The following is a 26,722-nucleotide window of genomic DNA, read 5'->3' as shown; positions in this document are numbered from 1 at the left end:
TTTCTTTGTTGGGAGATTGTTTATGACAGAGTCAATCTCCTTATATGTGATTGGTTTGTTAAGTACTTGTATTTTTTGTAGTGTCAGTTTAGGGTGGTTGTGCATTATAGGAATTTGTCTATTTCATCTAGGTTGTCTAGTTGGTTGGCATATAGTTTCTCATAATATCCTCTTATGATTTGTTTTCTCTGTGGGGTCAGTTGTAACTTTCCCCTTTCATTACTGATTATACTTATTTCCATCTTCTCCTTTTTTTTGGTCTAGCTAGGGGTTTGTCAATTTTATTGATCTTCTCAAAGAACTAGCTTGGTTCTTTGGTTTTGTTGATTTTCTCTTTTTTTGTTGTTGTTCTCAATTTCATTTATTTCTGCTCTAATCTTTATTAGAGCCAAATCTGCTTCCCTCTAATGTTTCTTACCTCACCTATCCAATCAAGTCTTTCATTCCCATGAGCTCTTTTTTCTACTCAGGTTTTCAAATTCATTGTGCTCACCCAGTGTCTTCTTGATATCCTTTATTTCTTTATCCATATTGTCTCTCAGCTCAATTTGATTTAGGAAATTTGTATGAACCTTGTTAATTAGTTATCCCAAATTCTGTGTTTCCTCTGGGACTTTGATATATTCCTTTGCCTGGGCCATATCTTTCATTTTCTTGTACGGCCTGTAATTTTTTGCTGATGTTTAAGCATGTGATTAAGGTGTGAGTTTACTCTGAAGCTCAGTTTCTCTCACATGTAGGTTTTAATGGCAGGAGACTTTGTATTACGTTGTTCTTTGATTCTTGGTTCAACTTACTCTATGTCTTAAGGATTGTCCCTGTTAGTTGCTGATATCTGGGCCCTAGACCCAGTAATGGGTCACAGAACCACTTCTAAGGGCTTTGGAGAAGGAGGATGTAAAGGCTGGAAAAATGCCTCACATCTGTTTTTAATTTCCTCATATGCACATCCTTAGTCTGCCAGCAGATGGCGCCCTTCAGTGGCCCTCTCAGTTCAAAGCAAGGTTCGAGTGTGTTTGCTGCAACACCACCACCCGCTGTGCTAGAGGATCCTGCCGTGACGGCATCACAATTCACACTTTCTTAGTGGCTGTTCTCCATCCTTTGCTGGTGGACCTCTTCCTTTTCCCAGGTAGCAAACAATTCCACTCCCCTCTGCATCCTCAGCAGCCAGTCCTGGTCAGTAGGGAGGGTTTTTATGAAAGTCATTATCTCTTTAGCCCTGTGCTGGCTCCCAAGTTAAGCACTGGTGAGGCCCCTCCTGACCTGGAAGGGCTCATGGAACACAGATGGCCAAATTTGTTGGCCAGAAGCTGAATTTACCTTAGACTGCATCCCTCTCTCCCCCAATTCCTGGTCATGTGGGTCACTGCAGCCCCCTCTGTCCATAGCCACCATCCAGAGGCTGTAGAATTCCAAGCTATCTGCTCGGAGGGTGAGCGGAGGGGTGCCAGCAGCTTCTGATCATAGTCTTTCCGTCGAGATTTTTTGCCTGTGCTCCTCTCTTTTCTAGGTGGTGTCCAGCCTTCCCCTGGTGTCCTAAACCCTAGAACATTTTTCTCCAGAGTGTTTCTAGCTATTTTCCTGCGAGAGAAGTGAGTCCTATGTGTCTGTCATCTGCCATCTTCCCAGAAGTCACTCTCTCACTCTTCTTAAGGTCTTCTTAAGGTACTTTTTAGAAAGCAGTTCAGGACTCCATATGCAAGTGTTCTAGCAAATAAGACAGAAGCTGCATTGTTTTTTATGTCCCAGTACGTCAGATGGCACACAGCATGACTTCTGCTATACTCTCCTTGTCGAAGCAGTCACAAGCCCACTCAGATTCAAGAAGAACAAGGGGAACACCAGCTCCACATCTTGACCTGTGGAGTTTCAGAGAATTTTGGGACAGTGTTTTTAAACTGCCACCGATGCGTTAAAGAATTTGAAATGGAGGAGTGATATGATCTCAGGTAAATTTTAGAAGGATCATTCTGGTTTCTCTATGGAACATAGACTGAAGGAGGGCAAGAGTTCAAAGTCAGGAGATGATAGCTTGAATTAGGGAAATAGCATGAAAGTGGTGATAAAGGAGGTAGATTCTAAATATATTTGCAAATTGAACGTATATTGTGTGAGAGATACAGGACTCAAGAATGAGATTTTGTAAATATTGTCTCACACAACTGTGGGGATGCACAAGTCCAGATTCCATAGGCCAGGCTGCAAGCTGAGAACGCCAGTGAGGGGTTTCGATGAATTCCTCAGGAGAATTTAGCTGGCTAAAATACAGATAGAAATCATCACTTCTCTTTTAAAGCCTTCAACTGATTGGATGAGATGTCTGTCATTGTTGAAGGCAATCTTCTCAGTTGATTGTAAATGTAATTAGCAGTCAGCTATGTAAGTTGCAGTCAACTTAGTGTTGATTGACGTCCATGAAATGTCTTCACAGTAGTAATCAGGCCATTGGTCACTTAAGCAAACAACTGCATACTATCACCTGGCCAAGTTGACACATGAACCTAATCATCACAGTCCACCCATTATCAACTTGGCAGCCATACACATCACCTGAAACCATACTTGATCTCTAAATAAAAAACAGTTAACAGCCATATTTTTCACCTACCAATACTCAACTGTATCACGTACAACTGGAAACACATTAAATCTCTCCAGAATAGAGTGCAAGTCTTTGGGTAATATTCACTCTTAAACTTAATAGCCTATAACTTAAATACTATGACATGAAACTAATACATTTTGTCATATGATAAGGACATAAGATAGGGAAGAAAACAAAGATATTTGGTTTATGTACATATACATACAAACTCATAAGAAAACAAGGAAGAAATATTCCTCACCATTATAGTCCTTGTTTCTGTAACCAGTCATGTGGTCCAAGTTCGTATTTATCACTATCTTCTTCCACTACCTCTTGCATTTTCCCTTTACCCTCAGCTGGCTGTGGTTCTTTGCCTGGTGGGCAATTCAAACTTTCATTCCTCAAGTTTCTGGGCCATTAGTAGTAGTCCTACCTGGATTAGGTTGTTGCAGTTCTCCACTGACTTTTAATCACTGGGTATGGTAATAAGTAACACCCTAGGGGATCTCCTGTATTTCAGGCAAACTCTTCTTTACATCCATTGTGTAGATGCAGTCTTATTTCTCCTTGATAGTCAGAATCAGTCATCCCAGCCAGTTCAGTAATTCCTTTCTTTGTCTGTTGATTCAGAGGCATAAGGAGCCCAAAATGGCCAGTGGCAGTCTTAACTTCAGTTCAGTGGAATCACTGTTGTGACTCTTGGTGGAAACATTCCTCCTTTTGCAACTAAAACCTGTGGACCAGCAGAGTTTAAGGTTGCACCAACAAGAAGCAAAAATGTTTTTAGTGGATCACTAGAGGTAACATTGAGAGGTGCCACTCCCATTTACACCCTTTGATTCCTGGACCTGTGAATCCTGACTATGAGAGAAACAGCAAAATAGAGTTGTGGCTGATTTAGAGCATACGTAGCCTCCAGCAGAACATTGCCTCAGCCCTGCAAAGTATTGCCACCTAGTTGGTGCCTTAATCGAGTCTTCAAATGGCCATCCCACCATTCTATTAATACACCTGCTTCAGGATGATGGGAAACACATTAAGACAAGTGAATTCCATGAGTTTGTGTGCCCATTACCACACATCATTTGCTGTGATGTGGGTTCCTTCATCAGAAGCAATGCTGTGTGGAATACCACGATGGTGGATAAGGCATTCTGTAAGTTCACAGATGGTAGTTTTGGCCGAAGCATTGTATGCAGGGAAGGCAAACCAATATTCTGAGTATGAATCTCTTCCAGGTAGAACAAAGCACTGCCCCTTCCAAGATAGAAGTGATCCATTGTAATCAACCTGCCAGCAGGTAGCAGACTAATCACCTCAGGGAATGGTGCCATATTGGGTACTGAGTGTTGGTCTCTGCTGCTGGTAGATTGCGCCCTCAGCATTGACTGTAGCCAGTCATTCTTGGTGAGTGGAAGTCCATGTTACTGAGCCCTTGCAGAATCTCCATCCCTACCACCAGGGCCACTTTGTTCCTGAGCCCAATGGGCAGTGACAGCAGTGACTAGGAAAGAAACAGACTGGTATGCACAAACCGGGTCATTTTATCCACTTGATTATTAAACTCTTCTTCTGCTGAAGTCACCCTCTGGTGAGCATTCACATGGAACATAAATATTTTCATGCTTTTTGCCCACTCAGAAATGTCTGTCCACATACTTCTTCCCCATATCTCTTTGTTACCAATTTTCCAATCATGTTCTTTCCAAGTCCCTGACCATCCACCCAAATAATTGGTGACAGCCCATACATCAGTATACAAATGCATCTCTGACCATTTCTCCTTCCAAGCAAAATGAACAAGCAGGTACACTGTACAGAGTTCCATCCACTGGGAGGGCTTCCCCTCACCACTGTCTTTCAGAGATGTTCCAGAAAGGGGCTGTAGTGCTGCAGCTATCCACTTTCAGGTGGTACCTGCATATTATGCAGAAACATCTATAAAACAGGCCTGAGTTTTCTTTTCTTCACTCAGTTGATTGTAAGTAACTCCCCAAGAGACTAACTATAGGCTGGAAACGAGATAATAATTTGGCAGGAGTGGGGGCCATGAAATTTTGGCCACTTTCTCATGTAATTTACTTGTGCCTTCAGGACCCACTCAGGCCCTATTTCATATATACCATTTCTACTTTATGATGGAGTACCCTATCCATTGGGCTAAGGCAACTTCCCATTATACCTTTTAACTCCACAAAACTTTGTTAAGGTGTCAGAAACACTTTCACTCGGGCCCTTGCCCTCTCATAAGCATTTTAGTAGGTATATTCAGGCATGATTTTTTGTGTATCTATATTGTCCATTCCCAGCATGGATTGTCATTGCTATCTTGATTATTGGGTAGAATCATTAGTGCCTTTGAATCTAATCAGAGTAACAAACCAGTTCCAAAACCCCCAGAACCAATTCAGAAATGTCATCTTTAAGAGTTTGTTTTTTTAAGAACACACCCAGGGGTGGCGGACTTGGCCCAGTGATTAGGGCGTCCGTCTACCACATGGGAGGTCCGCAGTTCAAACCCCAGGCCTCCTTGACCTGTGTGGAGCTGGTCCATGTGCAGTGCTGATGTGCGCAAGGAGTGCCCTGCCACACAGGGGTGTCCCTGCGTAGGGGAGCCCCATGTGCAGGGAGTGCACCCTGTAAGGAGAGCCACCCAGCGTGAAAGAAAGTGCAGCCTGCCCAGGAATGGTGCCGCACACATGGAGAGCTGAAACAACAGGATGACACAACAAAAAGAAACACAGATTCCCGTGCCGCTGACAACAACAGAAGTGGACAAAGAAGACACAGCAAATAGACACAGAGAACAGACAACCGGGGTGGGGCGGGAAGGGGAGAGAAATAAATCTTTAAAAAAAAAAAAAAAAAAGAACACACCCACTACCAAAACTGTATTTTTCAGGCTTCTCTAGGGAAAAATAATTGACAGGAGATATGTAAATATTATGAGATTTTATAGAAATTGTCGAATGTGTGCACACATCCAAATTTCATAGGGCAGGTTGCAAACTGGGAGCGCCAGTGAAGATTTTGATGAATTCCTCAGGAGAAGCTAGCTGACTGAGGTACAGACAGAAATCATCATTTCTCTTTTAAGGCCTTTAGCTGATTAGATGAGATGTCTCTCCCTGCTGAAGGCAATCTGAGCTGATTGCCATAGATGCAACCAACTTACTGATAATTGAAGTCCACAAAATGTCCTCACAATAGCAATCAGGTCAGTGCTTGCTTAACCAAACATTTGGACACCATCACCTGGCTAAGTTGACACATGACCCTAACCATCACATGGAGGAAGAGAAACTTTTATCTGAGCAATTCAGTTTGGTCATGATCACTTTATAAAATGTCTTTTAGACATTCAAAAGGAAATGTCATTTGGGGTTGAGTATATAGAGAGAGAGCTTTAAGGAGAGATGAGGGTTGGGAATATAAACTTGGGAATCATCAACATGTAGGTGATATTTAAAGCCATGGAAATATATGTGATTATATAAGGAGTGAGTGCAAATAAAGGGACGAGTTTGAGCCCAGGGCATTCCTACAGGGTTAAAAGTTAGACATATGAGTAGAAACTAGCAAAGGAGACTGAGAATGAATGGTCATGAATATAGGATAAGAATCCAGATATGTGAAATCTTAAAGGCCAAATGAAGGAAGGATAGAATTGGTTAAATGTTGCTGAGTTCAAGTAAAATGAGGATTGGTTAAAAAAAAAAAAAACTCGGGTTTGGCATCATGAAGGTTATTAATAACCTGGTGGAAGATGGACTTTTTATATTGGGGACAAAATCTCAATTGAATGGTTTCAAAAGAAAATCGGAGGAAAGAAAGGAGACAGTGAGTATAGATTATTGGGGGGATTTTGCTGTTGAAGGGTACAGGAAAATGAAGCAGTAACTGGAATAGGATACATCATAGGAGATAAGAAATACTACCCCAAGTTATTAATAAAATGGGATAATTCACAACACTGCCTGCATAATGGAACCAGTTGAGGAGTATTTAAAAGTAGGGATCCTCAGACCCTGTGGCAGAGCAAGTAAATCTGAATCATTGTGAGTGGGGCCCAGAGTTATGTATGTGGGTATGTGTGTATGTATATATGTATGTTTCTCTCTTTCTCTTTCTCTTTCTCTCTCTCCTCTTTTCTTTTTCTTTCTTTCAACAGTTCTTCAGATTCTAAAGTTGCATCCAAGGTTGATTTGCTCTGCAGTAGATCAGTGAAATTAAAAACTCAAAGAAGCAGACTTGGCCCAATGGATAGGGCACCCACCTACCACATGGGAGGTCTGCGGTTCAAACCCCGGGCCTCCTTGACCCATGGGGGGCTGGCCTGTGTGCAGTGCTGATGCGCACAAGGAGTGCCGTGCTACACAGTGGTGTCCCCCACATAGGGGAGCCCCACGCACAAGGAGTGCGCCCCGTAAGGAGAGCTGCCCAGCACGAAAGAAAGTGCAGCCTGCCCAAGAATGATGCCGCACACACAGAGAGCTGACACAACAAGATGATGCAACAAAAAGATTTCCTGGTGCTGGTGATAAGGGTAGAAGCGGTCGCAGAAGAACACACAGCGATGGACACAGAGAGCAGACAACCGGGGTGGGGGGGAAGGGGAGAGAAATAAAAAAATAAATCTTTAAAAAAAATTAAAACTCAGTGGATGGGTTAAATAGCATATATTATAAGCTGAGAAGAGAATTAGGAACAATATAAGGAAATTACACAATACAACATAAAGATACAAAAATAGTATAAAAAATGTTTGACACATGGAGACTAGAATGAGATGGTCCATGATATATATCTCATAGCACACCAAAGATAAACAGAGAAAAATGGAGAGAGTAGCAATATTCAGAAAGATGAGTTAAGAACTTTATATATTCTCAACTGCAGGAAAAATAAATTCTGATAGATTAAATAAAACTAGACACATCAGTGATATTATAGTTTTGTAGAACATCAAAGCTCATGAAAGGGAGCTTCTAGAGGGGAAAAACAGATTACCACAGAGGAATAAAAATTAGAATTAAAGCAAATGTGTCAACAACAAGAAGCCAGGAAATCTTATTTTCAAAATAAAGGGAAAGTAAGTCAACTAGAACTCTACTCATTCAAGAGTGAGGGTGACATGATAACATTTTCAAACAAGCACATGAGCATGTTTACTACTACTTACGATACTCTACTAGAACCCATAAAGCAATATTTTCCTGTCATCTCCTCCTCCTTCTACTTGTAATCTCTATTTCCTTTCTCTATGAATTTGCTTTTTCTAGATATATCATACAAGTGGTATCATAATAGTTGTCCCTTTGTGCCTGACATACTTTGTTCAGCATAATGTTTTCAAGATTCATTCATGTTGTAGCATGTATCAGAACTTCATTTCTTTTTTACTACTGAATAATGTTCTGTATGTATATACTACATTCATCTCTTCATCTGTTGATGAACACTTGGGTTGTTTCTACTTTTTGGCTGTTGTAAATAATGCTGCCATGAATATTGGTGGACAAGTATCTGAGTTCCTATTTCTAATTCCTTTGAATATATACCTAGAAATGAAATTGGTCGATTGTTCTTTGACAAGGGTGTCAAGACATTTTAATGGGGGAAAGAACAGTATTTTCAACAAATGATGCTGGCCTAACTTTTTCTACATGCAGAAAAATTAAGTTGGCCCTGTCTCACAGTATATGCAAAAATTAGCTTAAAATGGATCAAAGACCTAAATATAAGAGATAAAACTATAAAACTCTTTGAAGAAGCATAGCTGTAAATGTTTGTAACCTTGGATTCGACACTAGCTTCTTAGATATAACACTAAAAACACAAGTAACAAAAGAAAAATAGATAAATTGGACTTAAATTAAAATTAAAAAGGTTTTGTACTACAAATGGATGCCATGAAGAAAATGAAAAGTTATTCAGAGAATGGGAGGAAATCATGTATCTGATAAGGGTCTTGTCCAGAATAAATAAGGAACTTTTACAAGTCAAGAATAAAAAGTCATCTAATGAATTAAAAAGTAGTCATAAGCTCTGAAATAACATTTCTCCAAAGAAGATGTACAAATGGCCAGTATGTACATGAGAAGATGCTCAGTGTTAAATTACCAGAACCACAAAGAGATGCCATTTCTTAGCCACTACAGGAGAGCTAAAATTTTAAAAACTAGACAATATTGAGTGTTAGGGAACATGTTGGAGAATTCTCACACACTGCTAGTGCAAATGTAGAATGGTGCAGCCACTTTTGGAAAACAGCTTGGCAGTTTCTTACCTAGTTAAATAAAAGTTACCATATGACTCAGCAATTCCTACGTAACTAGAGTGGAGAACTGAAAACGTATGTCCATATAAGGACTTGGATGCAAATGTTCTTAGCCATGTTATTCATAATAGCTAAAGTGGAAACAACCCAAATGTCCCTCAACTGACGATTGGATAAGCAAAATGTGACATAGCCTGCAATGAAATACTATTTGGCTGTAGTAGGAATGATGTACCAATACATGCTGCAACATGGATGAATCTTGAAAACCTTACGTTAAATGGAAAAAGCCAGACACAGAGTGCCACGTGTTGTATGATTCCATTCATATGAAAAATTCGGAATAGGCAAATTGTGGAGGCAAAAAATGATTGTTAAAGGGATGGGAAAACAGGAGTGACCGCTAATGTGTACAGGGTTTCTTTTTGGAGTGATGAAAATGTTCTGGGATTAGAGAGTGGTGACAGTTGTACAACTTTGTGAATATACTAAAAACCACTGACTTTTACATTTTAAAAACTTGAAAAAACTTTTTCTAATAGATTTTTTTACATCATTTGGTTTATCCTTGAATTGTATTTCCATTCCGCTTTACCACAATTTTTTTCCTAATGTAGTATATTTGTATCATTGAAAGTCTTGGTCACTTTTACATGCATCTCTGCATTGAAAATATGCATTCTAATTGAAATTTAGTTTTTTTTTTTTACTGCCCTGGACCAGTCACACTATGTTAATTATTTTCTTCTTGATTAAGGTATTAATAATTAGTAGTATACAATCTATCAAAACAACACAAATATGTATTTAGACATTTAATTAAAATTTTAAATTTGTGTTGGAAGTCCATCTTTTTTCAATATCGATGTCCGTCATCACCCCTCCCCCCAGTTAATTCTTTTATCTTTTATCAAATATTACTTATTGCTAGAAGAAGATGGATTCAAGAAATATCAACAGGGAACAGGTGTAGCTCAAATTGTTGAGTGCCTTCTTCCCATATACAAGGTCCTGGGTTCAATCCCCGGTACTGCCTAAAAACAAAACAAATGAAAAAACCAACTCTCTTTGGGGAGTGGATGTAGCTCAGTGGTTGAGCACCTGCTTCTCGTGTGCAAGATGCTGGGTTCAATCCCTGGTTGCTTCTTGAAGAAAAAAAAAGATATTAACAGCAAATTTTTTAAAAGGTTCTTTTGCCACTAATAATCACAGGGCTCAGAAGATATATTAATGATTTTTGAAATGTATATTATTTGCAGTAGTTTCCATTACATAATCCACTGGGTCAACCTAAATCTAATAAATAAATGTAAGAATGACTAAACAAGCAGAGAAGTGCTTGATTGATGGAGCAAGCAAGGGACACATATGCCCCAACAAAAAATGAGTGAATTTGTAGTAGCCAGAAATCTTTTAACAAAAAGTAATGGAAACCTCTTTCTACAAGTTTGAATAAATATTCAAAATGATATAAAATACTAAGCCTCTAAGTTTCTTTTCCTTGAAAATACATTAAACTTTTTAAAGTAAATGTGGAACTTTCTTACCTTTTTCTCATTGAAATCATGCAAAACATGCATTTTAGACATAGAGACATGACTGAATGAGTATATCTACAGAGCTGTTTCTCTTTTCTGAGAATGGCAAAAATGTAGAGTATATGCTTCTTTACAGATTGGTATTTCCCAGTGTGCATTTTTACAAATCTTTACTATTTCAATTCATACTCAAAAGCCTAAGGCTTTGTAATGGTCTGTAAGATTGAGTTCCATTTAATCCCTTTGGCTCTAAGGCGTTAAGCTGTTACTACTCTTGCTCCTCTCACTCCATCTCCACCCATGTTGACCTCCATCACATATATTTCAGTCAGTTCCCTCCTCTAACTCTTAACACTTGTCTCTGCCTGATTGCACTTGCACCAGATAACCACTTGAGTTGGCTCTCGCCCATTTTAAATCTTCATTCAAATGTCACCTTCTCAGTAAGGCCTTGCCTCACTACCCTATTTAAAATGTAACTCCTGTCCCAGACCTCACTGTTTCCCTCCCTTAGTTTATTTTTCTTAAAGATATTTAAAACTTTTTAACATACTCTATGTTTTATGTATTTACTTTGTTTATTGTTTGCATTCTTATCAATAAAGGATGGAATTGCAGTTGCTTTGTTCACTGCTGTACCTCTGGACTTGAGAACAGTGCTTGCACATAGTAGCATCTCAATAAATGTTTTTTAAACAAAAAATGAATGGATAAGGCATTGAGTTTGTCAGTTGGATTAAATGATACCCATTGCCTTCAGTATTTGTACCAAGGCTCTCTTTGCTTTGCTGGGTAGAACTCTTTTGGAAGTAATATATTCCTTGATAACTATTAACAGAATGAAAGAGGTAAGGTTATTAAATGAGCATTGTCATTGCCTCTACTATCCTATTTTACATTATATCTAAATCCACAGTTTCCATCACTGGTCAAACATCCCATTTTTAATTGCTTAGCCCTTGTTTTAATCTGCTAGGCTGCCAAAGTGCAATATGTCAGAAATGGGTTGGCTTTTACAATGAGATTCATTAGTTTATGGGCTTTTGTTCTGAAGCTATGAAAATGTCCAAATCAAGACATCCTCAGGTGATACTTTCTCCCTGAAGACCAGCTGCTGGTGATCCTGGGTTCCTCTGTAATGTGGCAAGGCACAAGGCAGTATCTGGTGGTCTCTCCTCTTCCATGTTTCCTTGCTTTTAGCTTCTGGTTTCCGTGATTTTCTCTCTCAGCTTCTGTGGTTTTCTCTGTATATAGTCATCCCATTTATAGAGGATTCCAGTAATAGAATTAAGACCCATCCTGGGCCACACCTTAACTGAAGTAACCTAATCAGAAGATCCCACCTACAATAGGTCCCACATCCTGTGGATGTGGATTCACAGGAATGAATTAAATCTAAAAACATACTTTTTGGGGGGCCAATAAAGTTTCCAGACCATCACAATCCTTAACGGAAATCCATTTATGAACAGTGAAAGACACAAAGTTTTTCTGTTTCATGGTTTATGGGTGCCTTGATTAAAGACAACTTCATAAAAGTCTTAATATTTCAAATTGTCCCTTTGGCATTCTGGATATTGTTATACTTTGGAGCAATACACAGTAGTAATATTTGGAACTGATTAGAGAGATTTTTCTTTAGTAAAGTGGAAGAAGGGCTCTTTTGTGAAAAAGGAGGCAGGAAAGAAGCTGGTTTGATTCCTCTCAGACTCATCTTTAGAAAGATCTCTCTGAGGAAGGAATGCATATGGAAAGTTGGATGATCTGGAATTTGATTTCCTTAATATTCTGAGTGTGCACCTACAAGGACATTTATGTCCCTGCCGAAAAAAACTGGGCCTAAAGAAACTTCCTGCATAGGCAAACAAGATATTATAAGAAGGTTTATGGCAGCATTGGGTTTTTAATTTATTTTTAAGCAGCTTTAAATTATTTATAATCTACAATAAAGTATATATAGTTAAAGTATATAATTTGTAAGTGTCTTTTTTTTTTTTAATGATTCTGTGGGGTTTTTGTTTTTTAATTTTTTAAATTTCTCTCCACTTCCCTGCGCCTCCCCACCCCCAGTTGTTTGCTCTCTGTGTCCATTCGCTGTGTATTCTTCTGTGTCTGCCTGTATTCTTGTCAGTGGCACCCGGAGTCGGTGTCTCTTTTTGTTGCACCATCTTGTTGCATCAGCTCTCCATGTTTGCTGCACCATTCCTGGGCAGGCTGTACTTTTTTCGAGCTGGGCAGCTCTCCTTATGGGGCACACTTCTTGCGTGTGGGGACCCCCTATGCAGGGGACACCCCTGTGTGGCACGGCACTCCTTGCACGCATCAGCACTGTGCATGGGCCAGCTCATCACATGGGTCAGGAGGCCCTGGGTTTGAACCTTGAATCTCCCATGTAGTAGGCGGACGCCCTATCCATTGGGCCAGATCTGCTTCCTGTGAGGTCTTATTTTGAAATATATTCGAACTTACAGGACAGTTACACAAAAATAATTCAAATCTTATAAAAAGAATTTGGTATACCTCTACCTCCCAGATACTCAGATCCACCAATTTTAACTTTTTTCCACATTTGCTGTATAAGTTCTGACTTGTGGGTACACCTGTAAAACTATCACCATAATCAAGATATTGAACATTTCCCTTACTCCTTAAAGTTTTCTAATCTCCCCTTGTTATCTGTCCATCTCACACTGCACCCTGTCCTCAACCATTGATTTGCTATTTGACATTATCAAATATACTGGCTTCTTTCACTCAGCATAGTTATTTTGTGTCATACATGTTGTTGCATGTATCAATAATTCATTCCGTTTTTAAAAATATATATTGCTGAGTAATATTCCCTTGTATGGATATACCAGTTTGTTTATCCATTCACTTGTTAGTGAACTACGAAATGCAAAAATAGGGAATTCTGAAAGCTACAAGAAGGAAGCAACGTTTCACAAAAAGGGGGCTTCAGTAAGATTAAGTGCTGGTTTTTCATCAGAAACCATGGCAGGAAGAATGCAGTGGAAAGACATATTTTAAAGTGCTAAAAGCATAAAATTGCCAACCAAGAATTGGATATCTGACAAAACTGTCTTTCAAAAATGGAGGGATTGGGAAGCGGACTTGGCCCAGTGGTTAGGGCATCCGTCTACCACATGGGAGGTCCCTGGTTCAAACCCCGGGTCTCCTTGACCCATGTGGAGCTGGCCCATGCGCAGTGCTGATGCGCGCAAGGAGTGTCGTGCCACGCAGGGGTGCCCCGGCATAGGGGAGCCCCATGCACAAGGAGTGTAAGGAGAGCCGCCCAGCACGAAAGAAAGCACAGCCTGCCCAGGAATGGCGCTGCACACACTGAGAACTGACACAAGATGACGCAACAAAAAAAGAAACACAGATTCCTGTACCGCTGACAACAGAAGTGGACAAAGAAGAACACGCAGCGAATAGACACAGAACAAACAGCTGGGGTGGGGGGAGGGGAGAGAAATAAATCTTAAAAAAAAAAAAATGGAGGGATTTAGACATCCCCAGATAAACAAAAGCTGAGGGACTTTGTCACCACTAGATTGGCCCTAACAAGAAATGATAAAAGGAGTTTTGAGGTTGTAAGGAAAGGGTACTAGACGATTGAAGCCACGTGAAGAATCAAAGATCTCTGATAGAGATGGTGACATTAGGTAATATAAATACCAGTACTATTGAAGCTTCAGTTTACTTCCTACATGATATAAAAGACAGATGTACAAAATGTAATCATAAATCAGTGGTTTTGGACTCAATGTATTGATAGATATTTCGTGACAAGAAGCATAAAAGTTGGGGAACGGAAGAGTATTTAGTTTCCTAGGCTGCTTAAAGCAGATACCATGAAGTAGGTTGCTTAAACAATGGGAATTTTTGAGGCCAAGAAAATGTCCAAGGCATTGTCAAGGTGATGCTTTCTTCTTGAAGACCAGCCTCTGGCAATTTTTGGCTTCTCTGCCACAAGACAAGGCACATGGCAGCAGCTGCTGTCTCTCCCTTCTCTTCCAGGTTTCATTGATTGCAGCTTCTTGCTTCCTGGCTTTCCCTTTTTCTGTATTCATTCCATTATAAAGAACTCCAGTAATAGGATTAAGTCACATTCTGAATGAGGTGGGTCACACTGTAGGTGAAGTAATATCAAAAGATCCTAATTACAATGGGTTTAAATCCATAGGAATGGATTAGATTTAAGAACGTGTTTTTTTCTGGGGTACATACAGCTTCAAACTACTACAAGGGGTATAGGAACATAGTGTGTGTACACTACTGTACACTACTGAATTTTAAGTTGGCGTCAAGGCAAGCAACTAAAGCCCCTTATAACTACAAAGAAAATACCAGAGAATATGCAAACGGATAGAACTGAAAGTAGAATGCAGGTTAACAAGGGCGGGAGGGTGAAAGCAATGGGGAGTCCATGTAAAATGAGTATAGGGTTTCTGTTTGGGTGAAAGGAAAGTTCAAGTAATGGGGATGGTGCTGAAGGACATGAAACATTGTGAATGTGATTAATCCCACTGAATGGTATGCTTGGGAGGGGTTGGGAATGTCATATGTGTGTTTCTGCTATTTAAAAGAATAACCAAAGAGATAATACATGATATTGAATGGGATGTAAAAATGGAGGAGAAATTGCTCAAAAGGGCATGAACTTAACTACACTTAAAATGATGACATAAGTGAATATTCTTGTAGGAGATTCATGGAAATATTAAGTGAGATCATACAATATTTGTCCTTTTGTGACTGGCTTATTTCACTCAACATGATATCTTCAGGGTTCATCCATGTTGTTGCATGTATCAGAACTTCATTCCTCTTTACGTTGAATAGTATTCCATTATATGTTTATAATATTTTGTTTACCCATCCATTCATCTGTTGATAGACAGTTCAGTTGCTTCCATCTTTTGGCAGTTTTGAATAATGTTGCTGTAAGTGTTGATGTACAATATATGTTTGAATCCCTGCTGTCAGTTTTTTGGGACATATACCTAGAAGTGATATTGCCAGGTGATATGATAATTCTGTATTTTCTGAGCAACCACTAAACTCTTTTCCATAGTGGCTGCACCTTTTACTTCCCACCAACTATGAGTGAGTGTTCCTATTTTTTCACATCCAACACTTGTTATTTTCCATTTTTTTTAATAACAGCCATTTTGGTGGTGATGAAATGGCATTCTCATTTTAGTTTTGGATTGCATTTCCTTAATGACTAATAATATTGATCATATTTTTATGGACTTTTTGGCCATTTGTCTTTAAATAGATGTTTATTCAAGTTTTTTTTTGCCCATATTTTAATTGGTTTGTCTTTTTGTTGTTGAGTTGTAGGATTCTGAATATTAAACCTTTATCAGATATGCGGTTTCCAAATATTTTCTCCCATTCTGTATGTTGTCTTTTACTTTCTGGTTAAAGTCCTTTGATGTGCAAAAGTTTTAAATTTTGATGAAGTCCCATTTACTTATTTTTGCTTTTTTAGCTCCTGCTTTTGGTTTAAAGTCCAGTAAACAACTGCCTAACTCAAAGTCCTGAAGATGCCTCCCTAAATTTTCTTCTAGGAGCTTTATAGTTTTGGTTCTTATATTTCGATCTTTGGTCCATTTTGTGTTAATTATTGTATTTGGTGTAAAGTAAGGATCCTTCTTCATTGTTTTGCATATGGATATCCAGTTTCTCCAGAACTATTTGTTGAAGACCATTCTCTCCCCACTGAGTGAACTTGTCACCCTTGTCAATTAATAGTCATGGAAAGAGGAAATAAAAATGACCAAAAATCACATGAAAAAATATTCTATATCACTAGCTATTAGGGAAATGCAAATCAAAATAACAATGAGATATCATTTCACATTTCATAGAATGGCCATTATTTAAAAAAAGAAAAAGAAGTAGTGTTGGAGAGGATATTGAGAAATAGAACACTCCTTCACTGTTGGTGGGACTGTAAAATGGTACAGCCTCTTTGGAAGACAGTTTAGTGGTTCCTCAGAAAGCTAAATATATAATTGCCATATAATCCAACAATTATTCTACCAGGAATATATCTGGAAGAACTGAAAACTGACAGGAAAAGATATTTGCATGGTGATGTTCATGGCGGTGTTTCAGTTGCCAGAAGATGGAAACATCCTAAGTATCCATCAACCAATGAATGGCTGAATAAAATATGATGTATACATATGATGAATACTATATTGCTGTAAGAAGAATTAAAATTGGGACACATATAACACAGGTGAATCTTGAAGATATTATGTTAAGTGAAATAAGCCAGACACAAAAGGACAAATACTGCATGGTCTCACTAAATATATGAACTAAATATAAGGAATAAATGCATGTAGTTAAAACCTAGGGTATAGGTTATTAGAAGATAGGAGGACTGAGAAAGGGGTACTGATGCTTAATGTATGTAGAAGTTTTAATTGATTGTAAAAGTGTTGAAATGCCTTGAGTTGATGATAACTCATTGTAGTGAGAAGAACTAATGCAGCTGATTATAAATGGGATTGTAACTGAAATGCCAATTGAAAGAAAGCTAGAGAATAATCTAGGGACTGAACAACACAGTGAAGCCAGTGGTAGATGAACTAGAACAAATGCGCATCACTATTGCAAGGTGGTAAGAATGTGGAGAAATCTGGGAAAAATACAATTAATGTGACCTACGGACTATATAGTTAACAGTAATACTATGATATTCCTGCATCAGTGTCACAGATGTACTATGTTAATAATAGGGGATGTATTAGAGTTCTCTAGGGAACAGAATCAGCAGGAGTTATCTGTGAATAGTATGAGATTTTATAAGAGTCTCTCATGTGACCATGAGGATGCACAAGTCCAGGTTCTGCAGGCAGGCTGCAAACCAGGGGCCCCTATGAAGGTCCTTGATGAGTTTCTGGAAAATGTTGGGTATCCAAAGACAAGCTGGGAAATTTTCTCTGAATGCTGAAATCACTTCCCCTTTTAAAGCATTCAACTGATTGGATAAAGCATCACTCAATGCTGAAGGCAGTCTTCCTGGTTGATGTGGATGTAGCCAGCCATCTATGCAGTAAACTCACTGATGACTAAAGCCTATACATGTCCTTGTAGTACAGTTAGCCCAGTGCTTCCTTGACCGAACAACTGGGCACAATTACCTGAGTTGACACATTAACCTAAACCATCACAGGGGGTATAGAAAAAATAATAACCAAATGTACGCTATAGACCATAGTTAGTGATAATAGTCTGATGATATTATCTCATAATCTGTAACAAATGTTCCATAATAATCTAGTATGTTGGTGGAGGGGTGTTGAATGGGAATTTCACACATGCACATGATTGTTTTGTAAATTTACCACCTCTCTAACAAAAACATATTAAGAATTAATTGGCCATTGAAGTGCACGTTGATTTCTGACCTCTTTGTTCAGGTCCATTGGTCTGTATGTCTGTCATGCCAGTACCATCCTGTTTGAATTCTGTAACTTTGTAATTTTTGAAATTGGAAAGTATGAGTCCTCCAACATTATTCTTTTTCAAAATGTCTTTGACAGTTTGGGACCCCTTATCCTTCCCTATATATTTGATGATTGACTTTTCCATTTCTGCAAAGAAGGGTATTGGACTTTTATTGGGATTTATGAATTCCCTCTCTATTCCTTACAAAACTGACTTTCACCTCCCTTCTAAGATCTCTATCGTGTGTCTCAAGCCAGCAGTCCTTTGCCCCAAGCTCCTTTGACTTAATTGTTTCTTACACTGCTTTAGCTATCCCTCAAGCTGTTCCTGACTATAGGGCAAGTTCTGGGAAGTCGAGCCAGCGTTCAGTCTTTCTGATTCAGTTCCTGGTTCAGTCTTTCAGGCTGCCATCCTTTAGATCAGTGGGCACCCCAGTTCATATCTTGGGGCTTACTCTGCTCCCTCCTGGAACAGGGCTAGGGACCACAATGGACGTGCAAGCTGGTTCTGTCAGAGAGGAGGTTGGCCATGGGCCAGCAAGGGCTCCATGAGCTTCTACTGTTCCACACACCTTCCCCCACCACCACCACCATGGCTTCCTTGTCTGTTTGCTGCTTGTTGTCTGCTCATTGTCCCAGCTATTGTGTCTACTCATTGTGTCTCCTCATTGTCTGCTTGTCTTTGGGAGGCATCAGGAACTGAATCCCGGACCTTCCATGTGAAAGGTAGGGCCAAACTGCTTGTTTTTGTTATTGTTGTTGTTGTTTTTAAGATTTATTTTAATTATTCCCTGCCTCTCATTGTTTGCTCTTGCTGTCTCCTCTGTGTCCATTCATTGTGTGCTCTTCTTAGGAGGCACCAGGAACAGAACCTGGGTCCTCCCATGTGGGAGGGAGGTGCCCCATGGCTTGAGCCATCTCTGCTCTCCTACTGTTTTTATTGTTTTATTTTGTTGTTGTTCTTATTTATTTATTTTTGTTTTTTCAGATTTTTGTTTATGTTGGGATTTTTTTCCCCTTCTCTCCTACTGTTTTTAAAACTGTGTTTTGTTTTTTTTTTCATTTGGTAGTTGCCCGATTCTCCAACTCTTTACTGTTTTCTGGAGTTTTGAGGAAGGTGGCTCTGCCAGTTGTTGCTACTTGTTTAAAGATTCTGTGGAGGCGGCAGACTTGGCCCAGTGGTTAGGGCGGCCGTCTACCACATGGGAGGTCCGCAGTTCAAACCCCTGACCTCCTTGACCCCTGTGGAGCTGGCCCATGCGCAGTGCTGATGTGCGCAAGGAGTGCCCTGCCACGCAGGGGTGTCCCCCGCGTAGAGGACCCCACACGCAAGGAGTGCGCCCCGTAAGGAGAGCCGCCCAGCGCGAAAAAAAGTGCAGCCTGCCCAGGAATGGCATAGCACACACGGAGAGCTGACACAACAAGATGATGCAACTAAAAGAAACACAGATTTCCGTGCCGCTGACGACAGCAGAATCGGACAAAGACGACACAGCAAATAGACACAGAGAACAGACAACCGGGGTGGGGGGGAGAAGGGGAGGAGAAATAAATAAATAAGTAAATCTTTTAAAAAAAAAGATTCTGTGGAGAAAAAGGCACCCTGGGAGTATCTTACACCACTATCTTGATTGACTGAAGTCTTGGCATTGTTATGTTTGTTTTTTTTGTGTTTAAGGACTTACCAGAAATTGAACCCAGGACCTCATACATGGGAAGCAAGCACACAACCACTGAGCTACATCCACTTCTCTCAGCATTGTTTTTGTTTTTATTGTTTTTTGACATAGCGAGGGGCCAGGGGTTGAACCTGGGGCCTCGTATGTGGGAAGCTGGATCTCAACCACTGAGCTTATATCAGCTCACCTGAGTTGTATTTTTTTTTTTTCATTTGTTTGCTTGTTTGTTTTTTTTTGTTTTTAAGAGGCAACAGGGGACTGACCTCAGACCTCCCGTGTGGAAAGCAGGTGCTCAACTGCTTGAGCAACGTCTGCTCCCCTACAGCATTGTTTTTATGTTTTAGGATTTTTTTCACTTTATTTTTAAATTCTTCCTCCACCTCAGATAGTTCTCTTTATCTGCTCATTGTTTGCATACCTTTTCCAGGAGGCACTGGAACCCGAACCTGGTGGGAGGCATATGCCCAATAGCCAGAGCCCACACCTGTTCCCCATGGGCTGCAGTGTCTGCTGGCCTAGGGCATCTGCTCGTTTAGGCATCTGCTCATTGTTGTGGGTGCCAGTGTCTAGCTCTTGTTGTGGCAGGTGCAAGTGTCTGTCTAGCTCTCATTGCAGTAGATGTGAGTGTCTAACTCTCATTGGGTGCAGTTGCAGGCATCTACATGTTGTCTTTAGGAGACACTGGACTGAACCTGAGACGTCCCATGTGGTAAGCAGATGCCCAACTGGTTGAGCCATGCTTCTTTCCCTCAGGATTGTTTTTCCCATCAAAATTGATACCTGGGGAAGCAGAAGTGGCTCAAGCGATTGGGTTCCTGTCCTAACATATGGGAGGCTGTGGTTTGATTCCTGGGGCCTCCTGGTTAAGGCAAGCTGGCCTGCACCACTGCAGAGGACTGAGAGCAGAGAGCAGACAGTGCAAAACAACAAGGTGTGTGGGGAGATAAATAAAGTTAAATAAGTAAAATCTTACAAAAAATTTTTTTTGATACCTAAGTATTCAACAAGAGATAAGAGGGAAGCAGACTTGGCCCAGCAGTTAGGGCGTCCATCTACCACATGGGAGGTCCGCGGTTCAAACCCCGGGCCTCCTTGACCCTTAGGGAGCTGGCCCATGCACCATGCTGGTTCGTGCAAGGAGTGCTGTGCCACACAGGGGTGTTCCCCCACGTAGGGGAGCCCTATGCGCAAGGAGTGTACCCCCTAAGGAGAGCCGCCTAGGGTGAAAGAAAGTGCAGCCTGCCTAAGAATGGCACTGCCCACGTGGAGAGCTGACACAACAAGATGACGCAACAAAAAGAAACACAGATTCCCGTGCTGCTGACAACAACAGAAGTGGATGAAGGGAAACGGACTTTGGCCCAGTGGTTAGGGCATCCGTCTACTATATGGGAGGTCCGCGGTTCAAACCCCGGGCCTCCTTGACCCTTGTGGAGCTGGCCATGCGCAGCGCTGATGCGCGCAAGGAGTGCCGTGCCACGCAAGGGTGTCCCCCGCGTGGGGGAGCCCCACGCGCAAGGAGTGCGCCCGTGAGGAAAGCTGCCCAGCGTGAAAAGAAAGAGCAGCCTGCTCAGGAATGGCGCCGCCCACACTTCCCGTGCCGCTGACGACAACAGAAGCGGACAAAGAAACAAGACGCAGCAAATAGACACCAAGAACAGACAACCAGGGGGGGGGAAATTAAATAAATAAATCTTTTAAAAAAAAAGAAGTGGATGAAGAAGACCCAGCAAATAGACACAGAGAACAGACAACCGGGGCGGGGGGCGGAGAGGAGAGAAGTAAATAAATAAAAATAAATCTTTAAAACAAAGCAAGAGATAAGAATGGTTAGAGAAGCAGATGTGGCTCAAGCAATTGAGCACCTGCTTCCCTCATGGGAGGTCCCAGGTTTGGTCCATGGTGCCTCCTAAAAAAGAAACAACAAGCAAACAAATGAAAAAAAACTTGGGGAAGCTGATGTGGCTTGGTGGTTGAGTGCCAGCTTCCTGCATAGGAGGATCCTGGGTTCAATTTCTGAACCTGGTACCTAAAATATATATATATTTTATATTTTTATATATTCTTAATATGTATTTATATTAAAATATATATATATAGTATATTCCTGCTGTGAAATTTTACACAATTAAATTTTCTTGGGTAAATCTGAAATATAAAAAAATTGAACATTGCAAAACAAAATGAGGAAGGATATGTAATAGATACTACCCTTTAAAATAGAATTTTAAAAATATACAAACTATGGTATATATTGTTTATGCATACATATATATGCAGTAAACTTATAAAAATATTCAAGGGAATAGTATCAGCAAATTCACCATAGACCCTATCTCTGGAGAGGGAAAAGGAAGGGAGGGTAGATCACAGTTTGGAATGATGTTAAACAGGATGCTTCAGTTGTATCTGTTACGTTGTGTTCTTTTTAAAATATATATTTTTATTTTTAAAAGATAAATAGGTCACACAAAATGTTGACAAAAAAATATATAGCTGATAAGTGTTAGTTTCTATAGTACATGTATATAATCTCAAAATTAAATAGTAAAAAATTAATTAGAAAAAAGGCAAAAGACATGAGTAGATGTTTCACTGAAGAGGATATACAGATGGAGAATAAATCACATTAAAAGATGTTCAAAATCATTGGTCACTAAAGAAATGTAAATTAAAAACCACAATGAGATATCATTATACACCTGTCAGAATGGCTTAAATAAAAAATAGTGACACCACCAAATGCTGGTGAAGATGTGAAGAAACTGGGTTTCTCATTCATTGCTTGTAGGAATGTAAGATGGTACAGTCACTCTGGTACACAGATAGGTATTTATCAAATGACCCTGCAATTGCACTGTTGGGCATTTATCCTAGAGAAATGAAAACTTATTTTCCTACCCATAACTGTACACTAATGTTCATAGTAGCCTTATTTATAATAGCAAAAAAAAAACTGGAATCAACCCAGATGTTCTTCAGTGGGCAAATAAATTGGTACATCATATTCATCATTAAAAAGGAACAAACACTTGGTACGTGTAACAACTTAGATGAATCTCATTAGAATTATGCTGAGAATAGCCAGTTTCCCAAAGTGTACTATGCTGTATACTTCCAATTATGTTTTCGAAAAGATAAAATTTTAGAAATGGAGAACAGATAAGTAGTTGCCAGCCATTAGGGATATGGCCATTTCTCCTCTGACCAACGAACTCTTTTTTTTTTTTAAGATTTATTTTGTTTATATTCCCCCCCCCCCCCCCCCCCCCCCCCCGTTGTCTGCTCTCTGTGTCCGTTTATTGTGTTCTTTCTATGACGGCTTGCATTGTCAGGCAGCACTGGGAAACTGCTGCCTTGGAAACTGTGTCTCTTTTGGTTGCATCATCTTGCCGCATCAGCTCTCCATGTCTGTGGCACCACCCCTGGCTGGGCTTTTTTCACGTGGGGTGACTCTCCTTGCATGTGGGGTGGCGGCGCCCCTCTGTGGCACAGCACTCCTTGTGTGCAACAACACTGCATGTGTGCCAGCTTACCACACAGGTCAGGAGGCCCTGGGTATCAAACCCTGGATCCTCCATATGGTAGACAGATGTTCTATCCAGTTGAGCCATGTCTGCTTCCCCCAACCGTCTTTTTTTTTTTTTTTAAGACCCGCCCCTGTTGTCTGTTCTGTGTCCATTTGCTGCGTGTTCTTTTGTCTGCTTCTGTTGTCAGCAGCATGGGAATCTGTGTCTCTCTTGCGTCATCTTGCTGCATCAGCTCTCCATGTGTGCGGTGCTGTTCCTGGGCAGGCTGCATTTTCTTTCACACTGGGCGGCTCTCCTTACGGGGCACACTCCTTGCGTGTGGGGCTCCCCTCCACGGGGGCACCCCTGCATGGCAGGACACTCCTTGCGCGCACCAGCATGGTGCATTGGCCAGCTCCATAAGGGTCAGGGAGGCCCAGGGTTTGAACCGCGGACCTCCCATGTGGTAGGCGGACACCCTATCCATTGGGCCAAGTCTGCTTCCCAGCCCCCAGTGATTCTTAATACCTTTACCACTCCATCACTTTTATTCTGATCTCACTTGTATTCTTTCTATAGGATGGATAGAATGACAGAAGATGCTCTTCGCCTGAATCTGTTGAAGCGGAGCTTGGACCCAGCAGATGAGCGAGATGATGTCCTGGCAAAGCGGCTCAAAATGGAGGGGCATGAGGCCATGGAACGTCTGAAGATGTTGGCATTGCTCAAAAGAAAGGATTTGGCAAATCTTGAGGTGCCGCATGAGTTATCCACCAAACAGGATAGCAGTGGTGTCAAGGGCTATGAAGAGAAGCTCAATGGGAATCTCAGGCCTCATGGAGACAACAGGACTTCTGGAAGGCCAGGCAAAGAAAATATCAATGATGAACCTGTGGATATGAGTGCTAGACGAAGGTATGGCTCAGTTCAGCTGCCCCCTTGTGATAGGGCCTTACCATAAACAAAGCCTGTGAAAATGGAATTTATTCCATCCAGTTTTATATCCTGAAGCTTTTTTGAAAAGAGATCTGTTCCATCTGGCTTGACCACGAATTCCTCTTATTTCCAAAGGAAACCAGGTGCCTCAAAAATGTGCTTAGCATACAGAGAATCTTAGTACTTTTCTTTAAGATATCATGGTAATTTATGAAGAAAGAGAGTTGATAGCCCAGTTAGAAATGAGTTAAGATACCCCTACACTGACCTTCTGGTCATCTTAGGACAGGAAAAAGTCTTTCCTTCAGATTCCACTTTTAGGATTTGTTTATTATGAATTCTCTCGTTTTAATATGTTAAAAAGTCTGAGACCCAGCTTTTCTTGTGTCAGCAGGGAAGTTGTCTTCATCTGGTAAATTCTATACATTCTTGCTGCATCTGTACTTCCCCTAGTTACCACATATGCACACACTCGCATGCATGCACATACCCTCTTTTTCACTCTTTCTCGTGCACACACAACCCACAAACACACATTCTCATGGGCCTTTTTTCTGGTTGAGTGCTAAACTGTGGAATACACACTAAGGAGGAGTACCTAGAACTAGCCAAGGTAGCACCTACCTAGGCAGTGAATCCCGGTATGGGAAACACTAGTTTAAGAACATTCTGTTTATTAATGAAATAGCTGAATGGCATGAGAATACTCTACAGTACCCAGTTGCCCTCCATCTGACCTTGCTCATTTTATCCTAGGACTGATCCAAAGCAGAATCTTTTAAGAGGCTGACCTGATGGAGGAGGAAGAGAAGAGGAAAGAGTAGTTATAATATTACATGTGTTTCTTTCTTTATCCTTTACTGTTTACCTACTAGTTTTGTCCTAGCACTATTTTTTTAAACCATAGCCATTGAGGGAACATTATTTTTGGTTAATTAGCAGTAAAATAGGAAACTTAAGGTAAGTTCCCTTGTGGTCCTCAAGGAAGAGAAAAGCCCTTAGAAGCTATATAGGTAGTGTCAGCAGAATATTGTGCAGGTAGATTAATCCTTAGTCCTTTGGAAGAAAAAAAAAATAGGTGAATGAAGTCATGCACCTCTGCAATCCATTTGTCCTGGAATTTCCCCTGCCCTTCTGGAGCAAATGACTGTTTCTACTTCATTGGGGAGAAAAGAAAAGAGAATATGTTAGGCAGAGTCCTCACATTCCAAGTTGAAACTCTAAATGCATTTTTCATGGAAACATTAGTACATAGACATTTTGGTACAATCTTATTAGTGCTATTGGGTATATGATGGGGTAAAAAGTAAGACTATCCTAAAATCCCAGCCATTGCTTTTTTTTTTTTTTAGGAGGTGCCAGGGATTGAACCCAGTATACATGGGAAACAGGTGCTTAACCACTTTTGAGCTACATCACACACGTACACACACTCCAGCCATTAGTGTTAATTTTATTTGGGGGCTGGACTTCGGAAATGCAGGAAAAGAGGATTGAGCCCATTGTACCTGGAAAGATAGACCCTATTGGCCCCTGGCATTCTTTGGCCCTTTCATTACCAGATAACAGCTATTTCCAATTAGTCCCAAACTGTTGTATAAGAAGGAATAAGATTGTTAAGTTGCTCAGCAAGGCAAATCATGATTTCTTTGATATGGACAAAAGGCTAAAGAATTTGAAAGCAGAAAGGAGGAGGAGTTGTTGACATGCTAGCCATCTCATAATTGTTCAATAACTTTTTATTTTGCCATAAGTTGCATTGGTTATATTTATGAAACAAGGTATGTGTAAAACCAATGCTACTTGTGTTTTAGAAAAAATGCTGGAGACAGAAAAATGGTTCATTTTCTGTTCACATGCTTTTACCACCAGGATAAGAGTTAGGAATTTCTTAGCTTCTGAGATTCTACCAGTCTGAGTCACAAGTAATGGCAGTACACTTGTTTTTTTAATATCTCTTAAACAGGTAGGGTGTCATATTTAAGAAACCCTAATATTATAAAGCATATATATGGTTGAGAAAAGAAGAAAGTAAGTTTTCTCCCTGTTTAACAGGTAAGTTCAGAATTCCAGGTCAAAAATAAAAATAGAAAAATGAACTTCTTTTGGGTTTGCCTTATTCCCTAATCATCTGTTTCCAATCTGTGCTATCTTATGTGGATCTGACTATACCTGGTAAAACTATCACTTAGGGTTGTGTTCTTTGATAGAACTTCCAGACAAGAAATTAATTCCAACATTTCCTGTGGAATGTCTCTGTTTGTCTTGGTGCTGGGTATCCCTCAGTAGTAGGTGGCATTCATTTGAACAAGGAAGAATTCCTTAGCCTAGTATGTATCCATCCAGTACCAGAATGGAAAGAGCTTCAGACTAGAGATGTAAGTAAACATTGGGAAGTGAAAGAGAGATGAGAAAATCTTCCAAACTGCACAATTGTTCAGCCTTGTTGGTCTTGGGGTGGGGAATGGAGGAATATATAAATCATAAATAAGAGACCCAAGAAATCGGGAAGCGGACTTGGCCCAGTGGTTAGGGTGTCCATCTACCACATGGGAGGTCCACAGTTCAAACCCCGGGCCTCCTTGACCCGTGTGGAGCTGGCCCATGCGCAGTGCTGATGCACGCAAGGAGTGCCGTGCCATGCTGTGCAGGGGTGCCCCCCTGTGTAGGGGAGCCCCATGCGCAATGAGTACTCCCCGAAAGGAGAGCTGCCCA

At 40.5% G+C, this 26,722-nt stretch overlaps 1 protein-coding gene across 2 annotated transcripts in view; it reads left to right on the top strand.

The window, feature by feature from the left end:
• Positions 1–26,722, top strand: part of GATAD2B (GATA zinc finger domain containing 2B) — a 97,592-nt gene that overhangs the window by 55,124 nt on the left and 15,746 nt on the right. For both annotated transcript variants that reach the window (XM_004474961.4, XM_071207451.1), the window contains exon 2: positions 23,651–23,986. In XM_004474961.4, the coding sequence (XP_004475018.1) occupies positions 23,652–23,986 (335 nt within the window). In that variant the 5' untranslated portion in view covers position 23,651. The remainder of the gene's footprint in view (positions 1–23,650; positions 23,987–26,722) is intronic.

The sequence above is a fragment of the Dasypus novemcinctus genome, chromosome 13 (genome assembly GCF_030445035.2).
Source record: "Dasypus novemcinctus isolate mDasNov1 chromosome 13, mDasNov1.1.hap2, whole genome shotgun sequence".
NCBI classification, from domain to species: domain Eukaryota; kingdom Metazoa; phylum Chordata; class Mammalia; order Cingulata; family Dasypodidae; genus Dasypus; species Dasypus novemcinctus.
This window is presented reverse-complemented; position numbering and strand designations above follow the sequence as displayed.